At 29.4% G+C, this 27,235-nt stretch overlaps 1 protein-coding gene across 2 annotated transcripts in view; it reads right to left on the bottom strand.

Moving 5' to 3' along the window:
• Positions 1-27,235, bottom strand: part of LOC123294687 (sodium-dependent nutrient amino acid transporter 1-like) — a 57,908-nt gene that overhangs the window by 9,891 nt on the left and 20,782 nt on the right. For both annotated transcript variants that reach the window (XM_044875800.1, XM_044875799.1), the window contains exons 2-5: positions 24,988-25,104; positions 12,189-12,456; positions 5,236-5,452; positions 4,522-4,792 (exon numbers count right to left, since the gene is read on the bottom strand). In XM_044875800.1, the coding sequence (XP_044731735.1) occupies positions 4,522-4,792; positions 5,236-5,452; positions 12,189-12,456; positions 24,988-25,104 (873 nt within the window). The remainder of the gene's footprint in view (positions 1-4,521; positions 4,793-5,235; positions 5,453-12,188; positions 12,457-24,987; positions 25,105-27,235) is intronic.

A 27,235-nucleotide genomic window follows, 5' to 3' on the forward strand; every position in this document is an offset into this window, starting at 1 on the left:
CTGTAAAGATCGTCTCTTTCATTCCCTACTGTCCCATAGCACTCCTCTATAAGATGTTCAATTGTTTCAATTCCGTTACACAGAACACAAACCCTATCCCCGCTTCGGTTTTTCTTATTTTCCCAAGCAAACCTGTTCATTCTGAAAATAGCAATAGTTCTTCTTACATCTCTGTCTGTTAAATTTACATACATTGCTCCACCCTCATAGTGATCCAATTTTGAATACAAATCCAATGAAACCTTATTCCTCAAATCCAATAGCATTTCTTTCAGGAAGTACTCATACACTGTACTTTTGACATGTTTTCTGATCTCCAAATAATTGTCATGAGCTACATCCATCGCATTAAATCCTAATTCCAATAATTTGTTTTTAATTATTGCAGTTGTATCGTTTAAGCTGTAACAATTTCTCTGTAATATTTTGTTGCTTAAATGAATTCGACAATAATAGTTTATAAGATGTTGTAGTATAGTAGCTTCGATCGAGATTTCCCCTAACTCCAACTTAACCGCACTGTTTTGTGATGATTTTGCAACTCCTAAAACTTCTTTATAAAAGCTATGAACAAATATACCGATAGACTTTTCACATTTTTCTAGACCCCAAATTTCTTTCCCATATAATAAGATGGGTAGTACCATCACCCTAAACATATTTAATAGAATTTTAGGTGGAAAATTTTCATAGCTATAAATTTTTCTTCGAATCACCATTAATGCTTTGTTGGCTTTCTCAATCATTTTGCTTTGATGCAGACCCCATTTTCCGTTGCTACAAATAAAAAGACCCAAATATTGAAAGTTATCAACTACCTCGATTTTGAAACCATTATACATCCAATTTTCGTTCCTGCCCTGCTTGCTACCATTTCGGATTGTTAGCATTTTCGTTTTTTTCACATTAACCGTTAACTTCCATTTGTCACAATAATCTTCAAGCCCTTTTAAAGCTCTTCGCATTCCACCAACTGAGTTTGACAACAGAACTGCATCATCGGCATATAACAGAATTTTAATTTCATCACCTTTGATACACGGAGAAATAGTTTCAAGGCCTTCCATATGATTAACAATATCATCGATAAATAAAACAAACAATATAGCAGACAATTGGCATCCTTGTCTTAATCCTTTCATAGTGTAAAATACGTCCGACACATGATATTTATCAATACGTACACAGCATCCAGGTTCTTTATATATTGACTTTAAAATTTCCACCATATTTACAGACATTTTCATTTTTAACAGTTTTTTCCATAATAAATTTCTATCGACAGAATCGAATGCCTTTTCAAAATCAATGAAACAGCAATACAATTTATTACGTTTTAATGTAAGTGTTTTTTGAATCAATGTTCTCATAACTAGTAAATTGTCCAGTACCTCATACCCCACTCTAAATCCTGTTTGATATTTAGAAATTTTCTGTTCAGTCTCAACCCATTCTTGAATCCTCATTGACAACAGTTTAGTGTAAATTTTACTGATACTCGGCATTAAAGTCAATCCTCGATAATTATTTGGATCCAGTACACTTCCCTTGCCTTTAAATAAATTACAAATTATACCGACATTCCATTCCTTTGGAAATATTTTGACTTCCATCAACTTGTTTAATAAATCCACAAAAATAATCAAAGCTTCATTATTATTCAAAAACCCACACTTTAAAAATTCATTCACAATACCATCTCTGCCGCCAGCTTTATTTGATTTTAAATTACTTAGTACCAAGCGAACCTCTGAAATATTTATCGCTGCATCCAAAACATCGCTGTAAGTGTTATATTCTCTTTCATCGCTAATTTCCCCCAAGTTAACTTCCGCATAATCACACTGTTCGCCGTATAAATTCCGATAGTGTTGAATCCATTCATGAGGTGCAATATTATTAAAATTATTATTATTATTGGCTCTATGATCATTATTTTTCAATAACAGCCAGAGCCCTTTATTGTCCTTTGCCTCTAAAGCTGCATGTATTTCCTGAATATATTTTAATCCGTGCTCTAGTTTTTTCGTTCTGCATAAATTTTTATAATATTTTCGACATTCTACATATTCTATAATACTTTCCTGATTTACATTTTTCCTCATGATTCGTAATTTACATTTTAAATCTTTCTTCTTGCTTTTACATTCAGCATCAAACCAAGTGTTTTTGTTGTTTGCATTTGGCGCTCGAGCAATAAACTCACTTTCCATTTCACTTCCCAAGAAACTAAACCATTTATGCATAAGCAAAACTGTATTGGTTATATCATTTGATTCAAGCATCCATTTTATGCCAATTAAAAATAACTCAGTTTCATTTCCATTCAAATTACATAAAAAATTATCCCTCTCATTTTCCTTCCATTTAAACTTTCTGATTTTAGATCCTACTGAGCGTTTTTCTCCTTCCGTTTTTATCGAATTCAGTTGTACCTCTACAGGAAAATGCTGTGATTGACTTTCATCTCCAACTTTTAAATCAATGCCGTCGTTCCACAATGCGGGCGTTACAATAACATAATCTACTAAACTGCAGCCATTTTTCGATACAAAAGTCAACTCGCCCGCCTTATCACTTTTAGTTCTACCATTTAAAATTATAAAATCTAAATCGCGTACAAATTTTAAAAATTGCTTACCGTATTTATTCAAAACCTTATCCTTACTTTTCCTGTCCCTTATTTTAGTATTTAACACTTCATACGCAAAAGAACAACAATATCTATCCACTTCAGTTTGATCATCACCTTCTGCATTTCCAGTTCGAGCATTCCAATCCCCACCCATAATTATTTCTGCCTTTGGATACCTTTGAGACAAGCTTATTATTTCTTCTTGCAACTGGTTGAAAAAGTCAATATTGGCCAAAACCGAACTTTCTGGATGTAAGTAAACTAATCCCAACAGAAAAACTGTGTCACTATCCTCAAATAAAACCCACATTACCTCTTGTAAACTACTAATAATTTCCGTAACTTTATTTTGAAACTGCGAACTATAGAACACCGCTAATCCACCCGGAAATCTACCTCTTTCTACAACTCTACTTCTATTTTTAACTAAACATTCATATCCATCTAATTCGAATTTCAAGTCGCCTTGTGACCATGTTTCAACTAAACAAATAAAAGAAAACTTTTTTATATAACTAATAATACTATTGTCCTGTAACTTAGATTTTAAACCCTCTATATTCCAGAACACTACACTTAAGTTTTTCTTTAAATCAATTAGTTTTTTGGTAGTTGATTTTTATTGGATCTAGATCGGAGAGTTCGCCCTAAAACATCTCTTCTTAAACCATCAGCCGTGCCTGCATTTGGTGTTAGGCCAAGGTCCTCATCAGCTGCTGTCACATCATTGTACGATTTATTTAGCTCATTAACGTCATACGAATCCTCATGCACCACAATTTTCTCACCTCTGATTGATACTCTCTTACCCTCCTCTCTCAGTCTTTTAGCATGAAGTTGTAAGTTTTTGCGAGTCTCTTGTTGCTTTGGCGTTAGATCATCATTTACAAAGATATCTGTTCCCCTTAGCTTGCTTCTGTTTGAGATTATTTCCACCTTCTTCTTATAACTAGCAAGAGCAATGAAGACAGGTCTAGGAAATCTACCATTGCGCTTTCCAATACGATAAACGCTTGCAATATCGTCAGGTTTTATGTTAACTTGTAGCTTATCTGTTATTAAAGATAAAGCTTTTTGTTCCAAATGGTTGGTAGTTTCCTCATTACCTTCATCTATTCCAAAATATATTAGGTTGTTCTTTTTTAATTGTCTCTCCATAAATTCAACTTTCGACTCCATTGTTTCCACTTTTACTCGCAATTCTTGATTTTCCTGTTGCAAATCCAGGATACCTTGCTCTATGGCAGTGATTTTATCATTCGTCTCACTACAAGTTTTCTTTAAGCATCCAAACTCAGCCCTGCAATCATCCGCAAATTTCTGGAGCATTTCGCTTAAACTCGCGATGGTAGCCATATTAATTAATTATTTATAGATATTTTGCACTGTACAATTAATTTTAGCGCACTCCACTATTTATTTAAAAAATAATTTTTTTTAAAATTTTTATTAATGCAAAATTTATATACGTAAGCTATTGAGTCTATTTTTTAATTAAAATTGATGATTAATCAATTTGCCAACTACACAATTTTTTACTCTGAATGAAGCACGTACAAAAATTTAAATTAAACACTTAAACTTTTAAATAAATCAATTAAATATTCTTCTTATTTAAAATACAGACTATTTACACTTTCAGTGATTATTCTTACTAAATTCGACAATTAACTTTACTTAATTCTTATCAATTAGTTAATACTTATTACATTACTTTACTTTACTTTACTTTAACGAAGCCTGTCTCTCTTGTTTTTTATGTAAATAATTGCCCAAAATTTATTTGCTGCACTTGCGGAACTCAATAAACAATTAGCTGTTTGTCGTTGTACGACAAATGAATTTTTTCTAGATAAATTAATTTTATTAAAAAAAGATAAACTTACTTGTGGTTCTAATAATTTTTCCCATTGTGGTTTAATAAAGAAAATTATACCATCACCAGCGCCAGGAAGTGTAACAGCTCTGATAAAAAGTGCAAACATTATCACATATGGAAATAATGCAAGAAAATATGATGCTTTACCAGAACTTTTTACGCCACGTATTGCAACCACAAATATACATATCCATGATATTAATAAACATATTGTTAAACGTAAATCAGGCATTCCAATTCCATCATCAATATTTGGTGCTTCTTTTAAAACTGTTTTACTGTAATTGATTTATTTTAATTTAGAAGAAAGCTTTCTTGTAATACGATTTAAGAAAGTACCATACGTTATCAAATATTTCTTCTAACACTTTTAACAAATTTGTGTTTGGCAAACAAACCATTTGTGATAATAAGCAACTGGCAACTTAACGAACAAAAGTTACAAGACAGCTGGATATTCTTATTGAAATTAGGTATTGAATTTTATAAATTCGAATAATTAAAAGAAAACTATTTTTGCAAGTGCCGAGATTCCAGAACTTTTTGAAACTTGAGAAACTGGGTGCCTAGTCACGGCTTTGTTATAATAATATAATAATGTGTGAACCCTAAGGGTCAAATTCACATGAACAGCTTGTTTGAAATTTATTTTCTACAACTTTGCTTGTAATAAAAAAAGCTTGTAATCTTTTTTTTTGTGGAAAGCCTATATCGTACTTACTAAAAATATAATTCAGAGGAACTTCTTCGATTCGTTGCATTCGTATAGTTACCACCTGGTGCTGAATCATAGCAAATATCACCCCATTCGGGTAAACATTTTGCCCATGGTAATTCAGTGGTAAAGGAAGCTACCATGTAATAAAATGTTAAAGCCATCAAACTACAATAATATGTTGCTACGCATATTGTACCCAACATCTGTCCAAAACCCACACCTGAAAAAAAAGAGGGGTCTTATAAGTTTAACGTGCCTTTGAATCTGTGAGAAACAATCGATTGATTTCACTATTTCTAACATGGTGAGAATTGCATGCCTTTTCAAATAATGTGTAATAAAGTAGGGAGTGCTATTTGAAATTTCAAAGTTGGAGGGGGGAGAGGCTAGGGACGAAAGGATGAAACTTAAAATTCTCTATTTATCATTTTTAAAACTTCCCCATCGATATCTAAATCGACGTGTTTTCACTCAAAACAATAATCACGTCAGGTCAAGAGTTATTAAGGGTGGATACTTTTGAAATGATCACACTGTAGATGTACCTACCTGCAAAATCAATGACAAGCGTAACTACAGTGACCTATTTTTTATTTTTTCACGATTCTCGATCTTTAAACCTGTACTTCAAAAAGTGTTATACGTTTTCCTTGAACCCCTGAAAACTTTTGACCTCCAAGGCAAAAAGAATATCTTACTCTAATTAACATTCTGAGGTGTTTTTTTCAGAAGCAGTAGAATACAGGAATATTGAATAAAATCAGGATATTCTTCTTTATCGATTTTGCCATATATACCTAAAGTCAATAAGATTGTTCCTAATAAAATTGATGGAGATGTAAATTACATCGTTATGTTAAACTTTTTGAAAAGACGGTATGCAAACAAACAAATATATTTGTTATTCAAATAATTGCTTATCAATCAATTGATATTCTCACATTTTGGTTACATAAATACGATAAACAAATATTTGAAGTTGAATTACTAAACAAACAAATGTATGTATTTATGTATAGTGTTAGATAATATGTATTGTATTTCAGTATAAAAAGTTGCCTATCCAATAACAATAGAAAATAATATAGACCGCAGATTTCGACAATAGTACTTTTGACTGAAATAACAGTCAAAATTACTTTTGCCCAAAGAAGCTGAACAAAGGGGGGTTTGCCTAACTGATTTTTGCCTAACTTCGATTAATTTAACTTCAATTAAAGTTAATTATCGTTAATAAAAACTATAATTTTATTGTCTTTTTTCGTTATTTTACTGTAAATTCTTCAAGTATTTGTTAGTTTTTCTTTGTATCAATTATAATATCAAACCTTTGTAATAAACCATTTCACAATATTAAATAAATAAATAGTTATATTTCAATTCTAAGCAATTAAAAGTAAATTTAACTGACTCTCTTAGCCAGCTGGGTTACATACCAAAACAACTCAGCCATTACAAATGACTTTTTGGTTAGCCTTGTGATTGCGTTCTGATCCACGGGTTGGTCATGTCCTTAATGAGGTCGACTTAGCATGAGTCTGTGGGTTTTTGGCTTTTTGGTTAACCCTGTGATTGTATTCATTTGACTAATCCACATGGGAGTCATTTTTGTAATGAATTTTTTTTGTAGCGAGTTGTTTCGATTGGAGTTTCTTTTGCATCGAGTTGTTTTACTGGAGTTGTAATGACCAAGTTGTTTTGATCCGAGCTATTAAATACCGATTTACCGATTATTAGTGACGGTTCCCTCCTAGTGATCCACAAGAAGCGTCAGTCAAACTTACTTTTGACAGCTTTACAGTCAAAACTACTATTGATCAACCTGTACAGTCAAAAGTTCTTTTGCCTGTTATTTTCAGTGAAGAACGGTTCTCTTTGGCTGGCTAAGAGTTGTGACTGTGACATATATATGTCACCGTAATATTGTAATTTCAGTCAGATTGTAAATTAAGTAGTAAAATTGTAAATTTGATTTCCAAAAAAGGCAAAAAACCACCCAAACTCGTGCTAACTCGACCCAGGTCAACTAAACTCTAAATAAGTTGCTTTTAATAATACTTTTACCGAATGGCTTGATAAGTAATTAATTTACGAATCCGATGAGAAAAATTAAGAATTGTGTAAATTTCAAAATAAAATGTATCATATGAACACTACCCAACTTTATATATTTATTACAAATGTGAGTTTATATGAAATAAAATAATCTCATTATAAAATACAATGAGTTTATACAATATATTATATAATAATTGGTATGTTTTATATGGAATTAAATTGAATAAAATATAAAAAAAAAATAGGTCAACTGCAGGATTGTTTTGTTGCATGATCACTTTAATAATTTTCAACAAAAAAATTCTTATATAATATTTATATATATACTTATATATATTATGTAATTTAAGTGAAATGTAAACATTAAATAATCATACACAAGATTTAATTCTATTATATTTTATATAACAACTTGATATGTTATTATTAGTCCAATAATATTTGTGATATAAAATATGGCAGTAAGTAAATTGGGCATATTTATGACGATTATATTTGTTTATAGATATATACATGTCGATTCCTCTCCCCTATTATTCTACGTTCCTCTCCTCTATTGTTCTACGTAATTATTCTACGTTCTTTGGGTACATATTATATCTTTTTAACTTGAATTTAAAGTGTCATGATTGCATTCGAAAGTCCTTAAAAATATCGATATCAGAATGATACCGATACTTTTAATATCGGTATTAAAATATCGATGTTTCACTTTTATTTTAGAACGATCATCAGAAAATATTGATTGGCTTAATTTTTATTAGGGCAAAAAATAAAATGCATAGGTAACCTTGTTTAGACTAAAATGTAAACTAAGCAGGTATTTCCTCCTTAGTTTACGAGAAAATACGAGATTTTCTATTCAATCGTATTTAGTTTTCGAGAGAATCGGGGCATACAAAATTCTAAAATGGTTGTATTGTCATTATAGTCATCATTAAATTTACCTACTTCCTGAGATATTTTGTACGAAAAGTATCTCCTAGCTTCACTGTATTTGTTTTATCTCGAGTTTTAGCCGAAGGATTGATATTCTATTTTGGGCTTGCCAAGATATTCTGGCAGAAGTTGAGAAAGCGTATTACTCGTCCCGAATATCCTGTAGGACCATGCGAGATATAATAACAGAAGAGTCAAAGATTATTCTGAATTTCAATCAGTGTTGCCAACTTTCAATTATCAAGCCCACTAAACAGACGATAGAAAATCACTAGACAGCAGTGTAACCAGAAAATTTTTCGATTTTCATTACGAAAACTTCAATAATTAGCATAAATGATATTAAAATATTAAATTATTTATTTGTCCACTAAAAAAAATTTTTAAGTAATAGTAAAGCATGAGTAAAACTACCAGTTTTTGTGTATTATCCTGAAAATATAAGTAGCATCCTGTAGATTGATAAAGAATAATGCACGAAAATTTAAGGAAGCATCTAAATTTAATCTAAATTCATTATGTCGTGATATTATTTTAGATAATCTTAATATAATAGATGCGAATACTTGATTAAGATATTTGACCTACAGATAACAAGATTCTCTTAATGAATTCAAAATCTTGGGACTACATATGTGTATTGTATATTAAATGCAAATTTCATACATTTTAAGTTTATACGTAGTTAGAGAACGGAAAAATGTTAATATTTGATTTTAATCAAATGTTTGTATTCTAAAATAAAAAGTTTGCCGAAAATTACTTTAGTAATTTTCAGCAAAGTAATTTTTGTAAAGAATTATTAACGATTGAGGTGTAGTCCTTTTTACAAAGCTTAAAATGAGTTCATTGCATGCTTATTAAAATCACAAAAAAACGTTATTATATGATTTAGAGACTTATTAAGGCCCCAGTATTTTTTCAGTATTTACTACACGTTCCACACTGTGTGAGTTCTTCGTGTTAACGACGTTTTCGAGCTTGAGGCTCTAAACATGATAATTTAACCTTGTATTGATTATTTACAGCGATATACTTCTAACTTATGGTAAATGAAGGACTGTGTGGTCTACGGTGGACTCAACCCACGCAGCCTTTCATTTGTCGGGCATAAATTTTCTGTAGCGCCTTAACAGCCTTAAGTGTAATACAAACAAAACTCAAGTTTTATATATATCTCTTCTAAAATACCATTTATTTATCTTAAACTGTAATTATCCGTTCTCAAGTATTAATGTAAATTGTTGAATAATGTTAAACCATACGCTTGTTGATTTTTGCATAATAAACTAAGAAGGTATATGTTTCAATAAGGGACAGTCATGTGAGATGAAATTTAATTACAATATGAGATATAAATAGTACTTCGACCAACCAAATTTTTGACGTAGAATATGTGGGAACTATGCGACTTGTTTTTACTATCGTTTACTTGTACTGAGTACGAAAATTAACTTTTTTCGATCTGCCAGTGGAATATACCTAGTGTAGACATTTTCGATCGTGTAATATCATTTGTAGGAATTTGAGGTTGTGACCATTGCTGAAGTATTTAATTGATAAGTACTTAAGTAAGGTCAGCGGGTTAAAAGAGTTCTGCCAGAGAGTTGAACATCAAATCAGGAAACATTTTAAGGTTTTGCAGTAAATAATCACCTTTAAATTTAGTACAGGGTGATTACGTATGCATTATTAAGATGCAGATGGCATCGGTTTTAGCTTAATTTAAATTGCTCTATTTTAGATACTGATATTGTTGTCAAGGCCACAAGTCATTAAATTAGTAACAGAAGCCTGGTTAAATTCGAATTTTAAGGGCACCCAAGTTCTATGAGTACCTGTAAGGAATCCTAAATTTGGTGTAGGTATGTTCGACTGACTAGTCGAACAGGGATTTGGGACCCCTTTGCTCAACTGGAGATCGAAAATGTTATGAATAATACGATAGGAAAAAAAAAGTCGCAACAATGAGTTCTTTCCTAAGCTTAAAATTTCACTGGCCAACGTACTATAAATAATATTTAAGAGTATCGTTTAATAGTTGACATAATTTCATTTTACAGGAAAGTGTTCATATGGAATCAAATATTATACAGAGGGTCTTAACAGGGTTTTATTTTGCGGCATATTTCTGAAGTCCTACCAAAACCTTTTACAAATTATTAAACTGGCAAAATTAACAAATAATTTCATTTTATTATTTAATATTTTAAAGCAATCCCAATTAACATTGCAGTTGGGATAAACAGACTTATATTAATTTATTTTTGGTTTTTGGAAGCGCTGTGAACAATAGAATTTTTGAACAAATAGGTACGTACTTATGCTTAAAAAACTTGAGCTGTCCATAACTAAGCAAAATTTCTATGATTATTATTTTCTCAATTATTAAGGTTTATAAAGGTAAGTTTTTAACTTACCGTTAACCGTGACTCACTTGTCAAATTTACGGGAATTGAGTTTTCAATTTTCGTTTTACAACGATTTTTTTCCTCCTATTTATGTTAATAGAAAGTTGATAACAACACAGTTATCCGTAGAAACAAATAGCTTACACTTGTCCAAATTTGTTGGAATTTGTTTCCGCGTGTGATGTTTTGACACTCGAGGCATTCTCCATTGTCTTTATTACCAAACTTATCATTACCAATCCTCCAAATGGTAAATACAAAGAATCATGGGATTTCGTTTCTTTATGAGAATATTAATTCGCTTCGTATGGGCTTATGATCTACTAGAGTAAACTGATGATAAAGTAACTTTTTTTATAATACCTTTTCAATACTTAAAAAAAATGAAAGAATCTAATAACTGAAAAACTAAAAGCAAAAATTTTGTAGAGCAAACTGACACACCAAAATTCAACATTTAAATGGTAAATTGCTTTTTATAATACATACAACGAACGTATGGTTAACCAACGGAAAACCACAAATAGACTTGTTAATATTATCCAAAACATCTATAATACTTCGTGTAAGTATATAGAATATAGGCAGACAAGTGTGCAATTTTGAAAACGTTGTAAAACAAAAGGTTACAGTTTTGTAATGTACACGTCATGCTAATTTATTTGATACCCCACTTGGGTATATTTGAAAAGTTTTAAAATAGATAAAAACAGTCCCTGAAGCTAGTGGATGTATATCTTGTCAATATTTCATCTTAATCCATTGCACAACTTTTTAAATTTTTGAAGCACATCCCTTTCAACCCCTACTTCAATCCCTTGCTCTAGTATATTATGCATGTATTATACAAAAAACCGTCCTCTTGAATCTAGAAAATTATCTATCTATTAGAAAAAACCGCATCCAAACCCGTTGCGTAGTTTTAAAGATCTAAGCATACAAAGGGATTAGAGACAGACAGTCGAAAGCGATTTTTTTTATACTATGTGTTGATGAATGTATTATATATGTACAAAAATCGCTTTTTTTGTTGGCAGTCCGAATAATCGCTAATCTGTTTAACTGAGTCTACACTATAAGTTTAATTGAGATAAAAAATAACTCCAGTAAGGTTTTGATTTAATTGTTGGAAGTTGTATATCTTGGTACAGTTTCGCTCTCTCCTGATACTATTATCTTCAAATAAAATGGGAAAAAAGTTGAGATAAAGTTGTTAAATGCTTTTTTATGTATTTTGAGAAGGGAAAAAATAATTTTGAAAAATTAATAAGATTCTGTTTTACAGTCTTTTCAAAATCGCAAACTCCTCTGACTCCACCTTTTATAGTAAGACTATACTAAAACATGATAATTACAACAGAAAATTTTATGTTGTATAGGTTTTTGGTTAATTCCTACTTCCTTTCAGTGGTTAAAGTTATTTCAAAATGTATCTTGGTTGCACCTACATTAGGTAATTCAGTGAGTTGTTACTTCAACCGGCATATAAAAAATTGAACACAAGTACAAAAATGCGATCGGTGATAATGAAAGTGTTGAGGTACTTACCAACAAATCCAGGTGATAGCTCATCATACATTTTACTTGGACCACGTGATGAAAATTGCCCCAAAAGCATTTCCATATAATACATTGGACGGCCAATTAAAATCAATACAATTATATATGGTATCAAAAAAGCTCCACCTCCATTTTCAAATGCTGTAAACGGAAAACGCCATATATTTCCTAATCCAACAGACATTGCAATACATGACATTAAAAATTCAAGTCCGTTTCCCCATTCTGGTCGTTCTTTCTCATCATTTTTTGAGTCCTGAAATTGTGAAATTTAATTACAATACATCTTTTAATTTAATTTTTATAATTTCATATTATTAATTAGTAGATAGTGTTGTAAATATCGGTTGAAAATACAGTATACAGAGTGTGACAGGGAAGGGTGCGATTTTGAAATACTATATGAAATACACTAACTAACGGAGTGTCCATATAACGTGGCTCAATTCCACCTTCTGTGAGCTTAACAGCGTAGTTTTTGATATGATCTACTCCCTGGGTGGATCTACCCCCTGAAAGCCTTGTAAGAATATATGGCCTTCATTAAATAAAAATACCCAATGTTTGAAATTAAATATCTATATACCGAACCAAAACTTAAACTGAAAATTATTTTCATTGTGTCAAAAAAAGTATATATCTAGAAAGTTATTGCTCGAAACTAAACTTTTGTCTATCTGTAACAATTTTCGAAAAAGTAGTCATATCATTAAGAATGTTAGACTGATGTCTGTACCTCCAAAGGGAGCTGATTCCGAACATATGTTCATTATATCAAATTGCTTATTTTAGCATACCATATTAGTTTCTTGACCATTTATTCTAATACACCTGGTATAGATACAAATATTAAAAACTTAATGAAATTGAAATGATTAAAATAAAATATGGCATATCAACATAAATTGATTATATTCAACGAATATAAATTCTCTGTGGAAAATCAAAATAAAATGATACAGCAATTCAGCACAATATTTAATATATCCCTTCTACCCCACCCACACTTCTACTACCTACCTAGTGTGTGTTTAATGTAGTGTTACATGTTGTTAAACTTTGTTTAATTCATTGATTTTATCAGCTTTTTCCTAGATTTTATGTTTTTTTTTTTGTGTGTGTGTCATATTATGATTTTATTGAAAACATTTTTGAATGATATACATATGCAAATTTTTTTTTTGCAATAAAAAATCTTTTTTCTCTGAAAGAGCACTAGAAATACTGCTATTGCACTGTTCTACTTAATACCCTTCTATTAGCACAGTAAAAGATGTTACAAATAAAGGAAAATAATAGAAACCGTTCGCCGTTTGCTAAAACTTCATGGAATGTGTTTCTTAGATGTCAAATATCATTAGTAAGGCATGAAATAATGGTGCGAATGTTTCTATTTGTTAATAAACAATAAATTTTTAATTCAATGATACAACATCAATGTTAAAGTTGACTTACAAAATGAATAAAAAGGCAACTTGAATTACGTATACGTTACACATGTAGTATAGTTTTCGATTTATTTGACAAACACTTAACAGTTACGTCATTCAAGTTGCCTATTCACTAACTTTTTTAAGTGAACTTTAACATTAATTTATTGTTTATTAACAAATAGAAACATTTGGATCACTAATTCATGCCTTACTAATGATATTTGACACCTAAGAAACATATTCCATGAGGTTTTAGCAAAATGCGAGATTTTCCTAAAAAAGAACTGTTTTGATATGTCCTATTATCGATAATGAACCTCTTTAGCTCTTTTCGCTAACGAAAATTGAGTTCATGTTTAAGTAGCCCGAAAGATCAAGGTTCAATTCATTCATATTCAGGAAATTTTTTTGGAAAATTCGATGATAAAATACTGAAAGATTAAAATGTAACACTTCGTATAAGCTTAGAAAAATATTTAATATGGTTCAAAAACTAACAAAATCATTCATCTTTCTCTAAAAACTATGAATTTTATTTGATTAAAAAATATTTTTATATAGGTAATGATTATTATTAGAGTTGACAGTGATTTATAATCAAGCATAACAGCAACAGCATTCTTTATAAATCTACCTTTTGGTCAAATTTTCGATTATATGTATAAGTATAAAAGCATCTTATTTTTCTCTTTTCTTTTAGTTTTGTAATTTATGTTTAATAATAAAAATTGCAACGTGTGAAATAATATATTATACATATATAGAAAGTAGAAGAAAGAGCATTATCATCTTGAAACCTAGACTTGAAGTTACTATGCTACCAGTTTTTATAGTACAGTAGCTAATAGTAACTATGTCTACTGCATCCCATTGTAAGCGGTTGTCACCTTTCAGTGTAATATGTATGATTCCTAGGTCACCGGGCTGTTTATTATTATTTTATCGTTCTAAGTTGCCTAAAAAAATGGTGAATCATATAGATCTTTTTCAATTGGATATTTTTATATAAAAAAATCTAGAAAGTGTGATAAAAAACTATCTAAAATACTTAGACAATCTTGTAGTTTACAATAATACCATAAAAATATAAGTTTGTCGATGATATAAAAACAAAATTTTAATTTAATTATGGGTTCATTGAAGATCCATCATTTGATGAACGGTCGCCTATAGTTAGAGTATTGATGATTGAAAAGCGATATCTATATTATCAAATTTATAAACATCACTTGCACACAATATATTATATATTTTTGTAGTTTCGTGGTTATTGTAAAGCCAAAAATAACTCATTACTTGACTACAAAGCCCTGGAGGGCGAAATTTTGGTGTTCATTTTCTCCGAAAATATAAAAGATAATAAGTTGAAAATTTGCAAAAAGCTGGTCTTGTGGAAGATTCCCGAAATACGAAAAAAATTTGTAGAAAATAATTTCGAAAACTTTCGAAATTTTTGAAAACTAAAACAAATGGCGACCGAAAGGCACACATTTTAATAGTGCCACGCAAAAAGACAGACGACACCATTTTGACGAAGATCTGCTGTACTATCTACTAGTTAAACATTGATTTTTTAACATCTAGGTGTATGATAATAAAAAATAAAAAACTTACAAAAACAAGCAGTGTGTAAACATATTTTAAGGAATGGATTAGGAAAATCTTTAAGATTAAAAAGATACATGATGGTATTAGTAAATTCATCACTCTCTGCGATGTCTAGTTAAAAAACATGCACTGCAACATTTAATAGACACAACTTCCAGATATAATAATTTTTTTTGTGAAGGAGGAAAACTTAAATAATTATTTTTATACCATGCATATATTAATTAAATATACATAGTATATTAAGTTTAGTCCCAAGTTTGTAACGCTTAAAAATAATGATGCTAGGAAAAAAATTTTGGTATAGGTGTTCATAAAATCACCTAATCACCTAGTCCATTTCCGGTTGTCCGTCCGTCCGTCCGTCCGTCTGCGGACACGATAACTCAAAAACGAAAAAAGATATCGAGCTGAAATTTTTACAGCGTACTCAGGACGTAAAAAGTGAGGTCAAGTTCGTAAATGAGCATCATAGGTCAATTGGGTCTTGGGTCCGTAGGACCTATCTTGTAAACCGTTAGAGATAGAACAAAAGTTTAAATGTAAAAAATGTTTCTTATCAAAAATTAAACAACTTTTGTTTGAAACATTTTTTCGTAAACATCACTGTTTACCCGTGAGGGCGCCAATTAGGCGGAAATTTTATAATATGTACTATAACTTGATTATCAGTTATGTATGTGTCACATGTTTGTATGTGTTATGTGATAAAGAAATCAACACTGACTTTGCATGGTATTTCAACAATTAACTCAGTAAATTGTTTGTTTTCACTTGTAGCTCTTTATCTTTAGCTCGTTCTTTGACCAATTTTAAATAAACTAAACAGACCACTAAAGAACAGACTAATGTAAAACCACTAAAGTTCTACTAGACAGCAGTGTTACTGTTACCAGAATATTTTTCGATTTTTTTTATAAAACTTTCAATTATTAGCATAAATCATATTAAAATATTAAATTTTTTGCCCACTAAACCAAGAGTTTTAATGGTAAAACCATTGAGTTAGCAAAACTATAAGCAAGTTTATTAGTTCTGTCTCGTATACATATTTTTTGACCACAATAATCCATATTACATTTTCTTGTCATTTTACGAATATTTTTTGACCACAATAATCCATATTACATTTTCTTGTCATTTTACGAATCAACAAAATTCACCATAACCATTGACTAACTGTTATCCCGTCAGCACTCCGTTTTATGAGAATTTGGCTCACGCTCGATGTATAACACAAATAACTTTTATTTTTTAAATGGTACTTGTGGTTGAAACCACAAGTTTCATCTATATTCATATAATTTTATCGTCACCGACTCCAAAAATAACAATAATTTTAACTACATTATATTATCGTTATTTGTTTACTTTTTAGTGCATATTAATTTGTTTGGGAAAAGTTTTTCTTTTGAAGTCGGTTTTCTTTTTGTTAAAAGAGTTTTTAATTTTGTGAGTTTTAGTGAATCTGAAGTACACTAACTAATTTGTCACTAAAAAAAGAATAATCGAAATCGGTCGGCGTGATATTGAGTTATTCGTTCTCTTGTCGTGCATACTTAATGCAAATTTAAGATTTTTATGGTTTTCTCATGGATGCCATTATCAGAACAATTCCAGCTTTCAAATAGATAAAGAATCATTAAAATCGGTTCACCCTGTCGAAAGTTCTAAGGTAACACACATAAAAAAATACAGTCTAATTGATAACCTCCTCCTTTTTTATTTGAAGTCGGTTAAAAACAAATTTATATAAAATTATGTAAAGGTTATAATTAACAAAGCTAAAAAATATTAAACGTGCGAAATATTTGACGCATGTGCAGAACGCGTGAGCAAATTTCTCATATCGCGAGCTATAGATTACCGAACGGTTGATGCGAGTGCTAACGGGTTATGCATGAATATTATAAAGTGAAATTAATAACAAATACATACATTGTATGTTTATAAAAGTTTCTTGTTGACAACAATATATAAGTTTTTAACGTAGGATCAGTAATAACTTTTATATCAACACAAAATTTACAACAAGTATCTGGGGATTTTATAAACATCATCATCCTGTTCTTTACTTAAAATGGCGTAAGAGAGAATTAATTAATATTTATAATTTTAATTAGTTCTCTATATATTTTATAAAAACAGTTCAGAGGTTCTATGTTATATTTAATACGTATAGAACATGAAATGTGTTTTGAAAATTGAATACCAAGGGTATTGTTTAAGTTCTTTAGGAAAAACAGTTTTTATTATTCATGTTTGTTAAGTTTATTTGTTGATGACAAAACTGTTTTTGAATGTGAATGCACTTATGTCATGCTACTAAGTTTATTTTGCTTACCTACAGTTTTAGAACTGAATAGAACTTTAACAAAAGTATATCTCTATCTCTACATATTATAAATGCGAAAGTAAGCATGTTTGTTTGTTTGTTACGCTTTCACGCTAAAACTAGCGAATGGGTTTTAAATGAAAAGTGTACAGCAATATAGCTCATACTTCAGAATAACACATGAGATATAATTTATAAAGATATATTAATAAAAAAATTTATTTAATTTGTCATTGCCATAAATTACAGATTTCTGTAAAAGTAGTCATTTTACATGACCATAAATTACAGATTTCTGTAAAAAGAGTCAATATGAAATATTTCACGGCCATATTCTCTGACATGTTCAATGAATAATTACTATTATACATTTAAAAAAATAGAAAACCATACATATATTTTACCTGTGTAAAACAATCCTCACCATTATTTCGAGTGTTATAGAAAGGGGATAAGCGAGAGCAATCTTTATCAATCTTTATTTTTAAACCCAGCGAAGTGGGCGGGTATCACTCTAGTGTACATATATTTGTATTGGATAGAATATTTGCACAAACAATTGTAGTATATTTTATAAAATTAATGGATCTGAGAGACTAAGATAGTTGTTACTGAGAGAAGTATATGCCAACTAGCAACTAGATGGCAGAATCTTTACTGGGGGCAGGCATACAAGGCGAAAAAATTGGCAAACAAATTAGATTAATTGAACATCGATGTATTTCATGCGTGTTTTGTAAAGTCGATTAACTGTTTATTTCTTTCATATTTGAGTGTTCACTACCTACTACCAGCTGTCCTAATTTATAACGATTTACCTGATCGTTATTAAAACAATCGTTAACACACTGTACATTTTTATACATTGCATGCCGTTAGCAATTTGAACCACACAACAAACTTCGTTAGGTTTGTGTTTAAAACTCAAACACCGAATTTGTTCGTTAGCTAAAATATAAATAATTAATTATCAAAATATTATTCTTATTGGCATGATCTACTTTCATCTTCAAAAAGGTTCGTTTCCATAATGTCACAAGTCACAAGTTTACTTATTGAAAGTGAACTAGTGACTTTTTTAAAAGTTGTTTTTATACTTGTGGGTAGTATAAATTTCAAAAATAAGCTAGTGTAGCGTCACTTTTTCATAAATTGACAGTGAGTCATTCAGGCTTCCGTAATTAGACGTTAAATTGTAATATATTTGATAATTAGAATTTATAGTTGCTGAAGGAGTCTCAATAAAGAAATGAAACGTACAACAGGATCAACTGTAATGTTCTCATTTACTATTCCTAGTCCAAAATTTCCTGTGATTCTATTTGTTAATATTACACGTTTATTTCTTAAAAGGTCCTATGTTATACTTTTTTAATATACAAATTTTGGGAAAAATCGGGTTTTGCGTGGGAAAAAAACAAATTTTTATGTATATAATATGTACTTTATACTATAATGAACATGCTTGAAGGGTATAGTATGGATGTGAAGTTTTTTCATTATAATTTGTCATTGCGTTCATTCATTGACCAGTTTTATTGTTAGAAAAATAATTAGTGAATCTTTGTGATGACGTCATTTTATATTGTTCTATACTCATTACTTTTATTACACATATTTACGTTAATAGGACATTGCAGTATCCTTCTGTATTTAGCGTTTATAGTCCGTCTCATGCCATCTTAAAAATGTATCTAAGTGATTTTCTTCTGCCACCATGTCAAAACGATGCATGAGAGAGGGATGGCGTTAACAATATTGGTTGTAGAACCTTCAGGTTTCAAGAATGTAGAGTCCTGGTCCTGGAATTAAGCACATTAGTGATAGCTAGCGGGAAATTGACATCGCAGCTGAAAAAAATGACCCAAAATAAGTGGGTTTTAAAAAAAATTCCACTCAGATCGGACCTTATTTGCCTGTATTATGAAAAAAATCAAATTTATTAACTTCATGACGTCATTAGAATCCAAAAAATTTAATTTTGCTCTATCACATTCAAATTTTATCCACTTTTGATAAACCAAGTATATAATCCTACTAAATTTGGGTCATAATTTTCAAATTTGTGCTCAAAATTACTCTAGCTTTAATAGGTTTCAAGAATGTGGAGTCTTGGTCCTGCAATTAGGCACATTTGTGATATCTACACCCTAAAAAATGCATAATTCGATTTGGTGAAGTTATTATACATGGGATGTATATTTAGACTAAATATTACGTTAAAGTACGAGTTAAATTTAGTCAAATAATGAAATCTTTCTAAAGGGTTGGGAAAGATTAATCCCATGTACCAAATCTTCCGTCAAAACGAATTATGTATTTTTTAGACTCTTCCCAATAATTATTGAGTAGGTGAACCATAAAACACCCTTTTGTTTTCAAGATATGCTATTTAAAAAAACGCTATTTTTCATTTTTTGTCGCAATTAAAACGTCTGCTATTATCATTTCATGTTTACACAGGACACTTTGAAGCCCTTGTTTGCCCCCCTCTTTTAAATCTTTTTGACATGGTCTCAGAATAAAATCACTTGGGAACATTTTTTTATTGCATGGGACAGATTATTCATTAAAAATTTATTATAACATTAATCTGGTATTATTGGTTTTTAATTTAAAATATATTCGGTCTAGCGCCAGGCATAGTATTTGTCAGTATTTGTCTTTCAATAAATTTAGGGCATGCGTTTGGCATCATTCTGTTTATCTGCCATGGCAGGATTAATAATGGTGACTTTGGTAATAAAACAAAATGACGGATTTGATCGAGGCTCGGGTTTTGAATTAAAAAAATTATTTGTTTTTCGAATTTTATTCGAAACGATTTTTCAACCCGTTCTGCTTTTTATCATCCCAGAATATCTGGATATAATAATTAATAGATATATGGTTTTTGAAATAGTGTTATTTAGTAGTTTATGTTTAAGATTTATTGTAAGGTATGTGCATGGTATGTTTTTGATTTATGGAATTTAATAACAAGTAACCAACTATCTTGGGAATTAGTAACATTTCATTTCAATTCTAAAAATGTTATTTTAAAAATGTACCCATTTCTTAAAATATTATTTACCTTTTAGTTACAAATTTATAATTAAAGTGCTGCAAGTTTTTATTACATTAAAAAGTATCAAACCGCTAAAGTTTTAAGGGATCATAAAATTCTCATAGTATTGATTTTCTGGTAATATTAGACCTGTATTATACATATGGATAAGAAATGTTAGAACAAAAGTGAAAATTTATAGCATTGAATGGTGGGTATTTTAGTAGGTACTATAATTTCATTTGATTCATAATAAATTTTCAACTATTTTATTTTTTAACGAATGGCGAAAATTATTCAATACATTGATGGAAAACCAAATGTAATCTACGCAATTATTTAAAACGTTTTTCCAATGAGAAAAATTAAGTATACAAAATCCGGATCTTAATTATTTGCATTATTAGGAAAGTGTAGCTGATATGTGTGCAATGTTAAAAACGCTGACAAACAAAATCCTATGAATTTTTCTTATTTATTTTTTTATTATCGCTTTCAGTGGTCGCAAACAAAAAAATCAAAAAATTTTTTTTCGTCTTTCAGTCCCCAAATGTAAAAATTATTCATAATTATTTCCATTTTTCCACAAATTTTCAAACATTTTCTTTTTTGTAACTTAAATTTCGTTATCAGCGAGCCAAAAAATATATAAAACTTGAATTTACTCGATTTTCCACTTTTCATGTTAATTTTGTGGAAAACTGATCCCAAAAAAACAGACTAAAAAACGTAATTTTTGAGAAATTATCAACTATCTTAAAAATAGATTTCTCAAGTGATCACGCCCGGTTACTTAAAGGTAAAATTGGCGATGACCTTCAAAATCGATTTAATTTGGAAAAAGCATGACGTATAATTTTAACATATAAATAATTACTATGGAAATGAATGGTTAAATAAACCTGGCTCAATTCATTTCGAAAAGTGAAATGGTAAAATAATTAAGTAATTCAAAACAATAATTCAAAAGAACAAACTCAACTCAAATAATTCAATTTCAATTAAAATATTTCCAAAAATTTGTGCCAAAAAATGATAGCTCTCTAAGCATCCTTTTCATCTTATCTGATGTTCTTGACCACCACTTTGATATTGATTGAAGGAGGAGTGTTATAAGTTGAAAGTGTTTATCTATGCGTCTGTGTGTTTCTCATAGGCATCGTAGCCCCTACACGGTCGAACTGACTTGATTGAGAACATTTTATACCTAAGTTTCCAAAAATCAGTTTACAAGGAATAAATCGTATTTGTCGGGGGTTTTTTAAATTTTGTAAATTTTACTTATTAGGGAGTCTCAAACCCACCTTATTGTCGCGACTATTCCGAAAAGGTGAATTTATACTTCTAGAATTATATTATGATCGTATTTATTTATACATTGTACCATATGACGTTGAATCTGTAAATTTATTTGTGCTCTGCTATAAATTTTATTAGAAAAATTCAATCTCAGGAGATTGTGATGGGTATTACTGCTACAGTAACAGCTATTCGCTCCGAGCGTGAATTTCGTTTCCATGACAACGATACACTACTTTAATTATAGAATTAATGGATGCATATATAATTGTGTGGATTGCATTGAAAACTTACATTTAAAATTTAATATTCTTGTTTCACAAATTTAAATAAATAATTACGATAATTAACATTTGAAAAATAATATTTGTACAATTTGATTTCTTATTTTCACAATTTTTAATGCATTAAGTTTAATTAATTAGTGTTTTTCAATCATTTTAATTTGACAGTTTCTATATCATTAACATGTAAATAATTGCAAATTAGTCATAACAGCCCACTTTATCTCCAAAATTTTTCACTTAAAGCGCTGGCATCGATTTTATTATCCCTACCATGACTACGCACACAACGAATAGGCTACAGGCTACCGATACACTAATATATGTATGTATACTATATAGTAGCACCATAGACTCTTCGTTTTTTTCAAGTTTATGTATTTGATTATATTAATAAAAATTCAAGTAATACTACTAATTTATTTATTTATTACGTTTGCGTGTTGAAATTATTTATTCATTGATTGTTGTTATACGTAAATACGTTATGGATTACGTAAATCTATCTGATTATAAAAATAAAAAAATCATAATATGGTTTTTTTCAATTTTATTACAATGCGGTATCTATTTATTTTTACAATTCAATTTTTGAGAATTTAACTTTTAAATTAAATTTTTTTTTTTTGGTGATCAAATTGTTTGGATATGGCTAACGGCGAATACATCGCAGCAAATTAATTGTTTTTTTGAACTGAAAACTTCTATAGCCGCGTTGGACGATATGTAATATAAATAATATTTGGTAGAGTAAAATCTTATGGAAACTAAAACTTTTTTCAATCGAAAAAACGACACCTATGTAATAATAATAAAAGCTATACAATTACCTATTAACTAAGTGATTCTGATCTTTGGTAACTTCTGATTACTGTTCCTGGATTAATTTGAAAAATGATTAATTTTATGATTTGCTTATTTTTTTATAATAATTTTGTATACACACGTTAATAATTACAATTTACAAATTATAAAATTATAATTATTCATGCAATAATTAATGAAAAAAAAAGAAGATATTCCAAAGTTTTGAGTTTTCACTTCCGTCAACAATCCCTATGACTAATTTTTTTTTTTTGAAAATAAAGATTAAAATATTATTCAAAAAATTCTGAAAAAGTGGGAACGTGATGATTTTTCAATACTAATTTTATTCAAAAGAAAATTTATAATCAAATAGTTAGTATATCAGTAGAAATAGGTGTAAAAATGAGAAGAAAAGAATACCGTTACATCACTCTGATAGCGGAATATTGTCGAACAAGCTCTTGTAAAAGAGGAATAAATAAATCGAACCGACAGCAGCTATTCCCGGCGTGGAATGGGTGGACTTTTAGGAGTTGAATTTTTTTTTTTTTTGCGTGCTCTTTCTAAACTGTGCATCCTATTCCAAACAGTTAAATATAAAAGTTGTAGGAAATAAAGATCTACAACTTTTGTATTTACCATTTTCACCTGAACCTCAAAGTCTTTCGAAAAAATAACAGAAAACCGTTTTTTGCAGTTTATAATTTTTTTCTTTGATAAAAAAATTTCTATAAAGCTGAAACTTGGGTAATAGATAATTTTTAGTTTTGCAAAGGTCAGTAATTTATTCAAACGGGAATATTTAGTGGTTAAATTTAATTTAGAAAAATAAAAAAGCGAAATTTTTAACTGTGATTTCTCTTAAATCAACACCGACTGTGGAGTTCAGTTTTGATTCACTTACTCGTTGTTATGTCTACTTTCGATAAATGGTAAAAAAAAGTATACTGCAATTGGAAAAAAGGATCAAAAAAATTAAAAAATTATCTTTTTTTTTGTGATACTTTGCATATACTTAATTGCGGATATTTCGATTTAAGTTTTTCAGTGATAAAGCATTTAGTAATTTTATTTTCATATTTTTATAGTTTGACCTTGGAAAATATGAAAAATATGGGATGATGTTGTAATGAGAGACACACCTTTTTTGAAAGTTTTATGGAGTGAAATGTTATTACTTTTGATGAGTGTTTTTATTCTTGATTAAAGTAATAAAAGATTTATAAAAGAAAAACAAAAAGTTTATGACAATAATCATAAAAAAATTATGTATTTTAAAATAATTTTGTTTTATTATATAGTAACCGAGCATGTTAAATATGGGATATTTTTAAAGTCAAATATTTACAACTTATTAATATTTTAGATAATCTTACAGAAATATTATTATTTAGATAATCTTCACTACAAATCTTAATGTCGATTTATTAAGACGAGTTCTCGATGAAAACATTTTTCTTTATTTTACTTAGATGCACTGCTTAACGCATGTACTCTGTCATACTCGTGATAGTTATATGCCTAGATGTAAATCGAACTAGTGGTATATGTTTTACATTGAAAATTTAATACTCTCGTCTAACAAATTTAAATAAGTAATTATATGAATTTGTGACAAAAGAATTAATGCAACTTCTCTATTCTTTTTCGAAATGGATTTCAGCCGCACATTATATTTTTTGAAGAGCCTAAATGGCCAAGCGGTCTAAGGCGTTTGTCTTTGTCTGTTTGTCCATTTAGACTTAGGTTGCGGGTTCGAGTCCAGGCAGCGGCAGTGTGAACAATTTATAATTAATGGGAGTGCAGAATTGATCACATTGTCGTCGCTTGGATAAGAACGAAGTAACCGACTCCACCCACATCAAAATGTAATTGTAAATATGTTTGTAATTAAATAAATAAAAGATTAACAAATAATGATGTGGGTGGCCTCTCAGAATTTTCGATTGGATATGTATGTAGGTATAATACTAACCTGTAATTCCAGTTTAGTTGATGCATTTGCCGTAATGGATTTTGGTAACGTTTTCTCATTGTCATTATCGTCATAACTGGTTTGATAGCCCTGATTGACCTGACCATGGGTGGCACTCTGGAACAAATTTTCAAATATTTATTATTAGAATTATAATTCTTCCATTTTTATTGGATTTATTGGAAAAACACACAATATTTCGACATAAAAAGGGGAGGTTCTGAAAAGTTGGTATGCCTACAAAAGGCATATCCATTCACACTTATTCAATCTACATACCGATTTTAAAGGCTCTAGCTCAATTTAAGGAGTTCCCTAAAAATGTGAGTCATGACACTTTCGATACAATGTATAAGTTTATATTTTAAAAAAATATGACTAAAAAAGTAATGTAAACAAATGACGTAAAAATAAATATTTTGAATACACTACAAATCAGTCATAAAACGATTATATGAAATATTTTTATTATAATATCAAATATGATTTAAATATTTAATAAATTTACAACGCTTTTAAATGGTCCCCACATCAAAACAAAAAATGTTTACTTAAAATTGTCATTATAGTGTGATCCAAAAACTATCCGTCAGGAATCGTCCCGGATAAAATATAATGAAATATTTCTGAAATCTTTAAGGCTGCATAAGTTTGTGTTTTAATATTCTATAAAAAATTAATTTATTCCTTAAAGCTAATTCTATTTTTTTTTCAAATAATTTAAAATAATAAATAAAAAATTCATTCTTTACATTCATATCGATTATAAAACAGAGCAATTTCTTTATTTATTTACATACTTCTAGTTAAGGTGACTGTAAGCTTACAGTATTGTAAAAAAGTTTTGGTTTATTGTACAGTACATACATATAAACCAAATACATGCTTTGTGGTCAAGTAATGAGTTATTTTTAGCTTTACAATATCACGCAACTACAAAAAAATATAATATATTGTGTGTAATTGATGCTTATAGATTTGATAATATAGATAACGCTCTTCGACCATCAATACTCTAACTATAGTCGTCTTTGTTCATAAAATGATGGATTTTCTATGAACTCATAATTAAATAAAAATTTTGTTTTTATATCATCAACCATCTTATTTATATTTTTATGGTATTATTATAACAAGATTGTCTAAATATTTTAGATAGTTTTTTATCACAATCTCTAGATTTTTTTATATAGAAATATTTAATTGAAAAGGATAAACTATATATGATTCATCATTTTTTCAGCCAACTTTGAACGAAAAGATAATAATAATAAGCCCGATGACCTTTTTTTGTGACTTTTGGAAACTTTGTCTTTATCTTTTTAACTGAAAGCACATAAAGACCTGAATTTTAACAGACGAAGATGCAGGCTTCCACTATAGATTTTAAATAAATGAAACTGAAATTACGACTTAATAACAATTATTATCAGTGCAATGAATTCAAATTCAAGTTAAACAACAATGCAATTAGCTATTCATAATATAATACCCATAAATTTAACCAATCCAATAAACTATAATGCATGTATACATAATTCATTATACAGTCGGTAATTGGTATATGATATTCATATCTTAAGTAATTAGATTAATTTTAATTTGTTCATTTTTTTTGTTTTTTAAACAAAATAACAGAGCAATAAATCGTTGAGTGGAATAATTTTTGTTTTTTGCCGGCAAAACGAAAATAATTTTGTATTTTGAAATTAAAACATTTGAAAATTATCTGTCAAATAAAGTCAATTACATGGATACTAAAAATATTTTTCTGTGTTTTATTTCCATATATGTAATACGTAAACATATATGGTCAGTTCCTATAAGTGGAAGGCGTTCGGACTAAGTGAAACAGATAGTGTATCGTTCTCTCACTCTTCCGATCGCATTTGTCAGCTCTGCGCATGTAATACATATTTTAGAGAATTCTCAAGCATGCGCAGTATAGATAAAATGTCTCGAACGAGAGAGAAAACAAATATTGTCGGCACCGTAATGTTTGGACATTCTTTCCCGTACCAACTGCCCATATAGGAGTATATTACATATATGTTTATTTCAGATTAAAGTTATTCGCCTGTAATAAAGGCATCCTTTATAATATACCATATATGGTATGGAATACACGTTCTAATAAAAAAAGTATAAAAAAACAAGTGAAAACAAACAATTGACTGAGTTAATTGTTGAAATACCATGCATAGTCAGTGTTGATTTCTTTATCACATAACACATACAAGCATGTGAC

Source organism: Chrysoperla carnea, chromosome 3 (assembly GCF_905475395.1).
Source record: "Chrysoperla carnea chromosome 3, inChrCarn1.1, whole genome shotgun sequence".
In the NCBI taxonomy this organism is placed as follows: Eukaryota; Metazoa; Arthropoda; class Insecta; order Neuroptera; family Chrysopidae; genus Chrysoperla; species Chrysoperla carnea.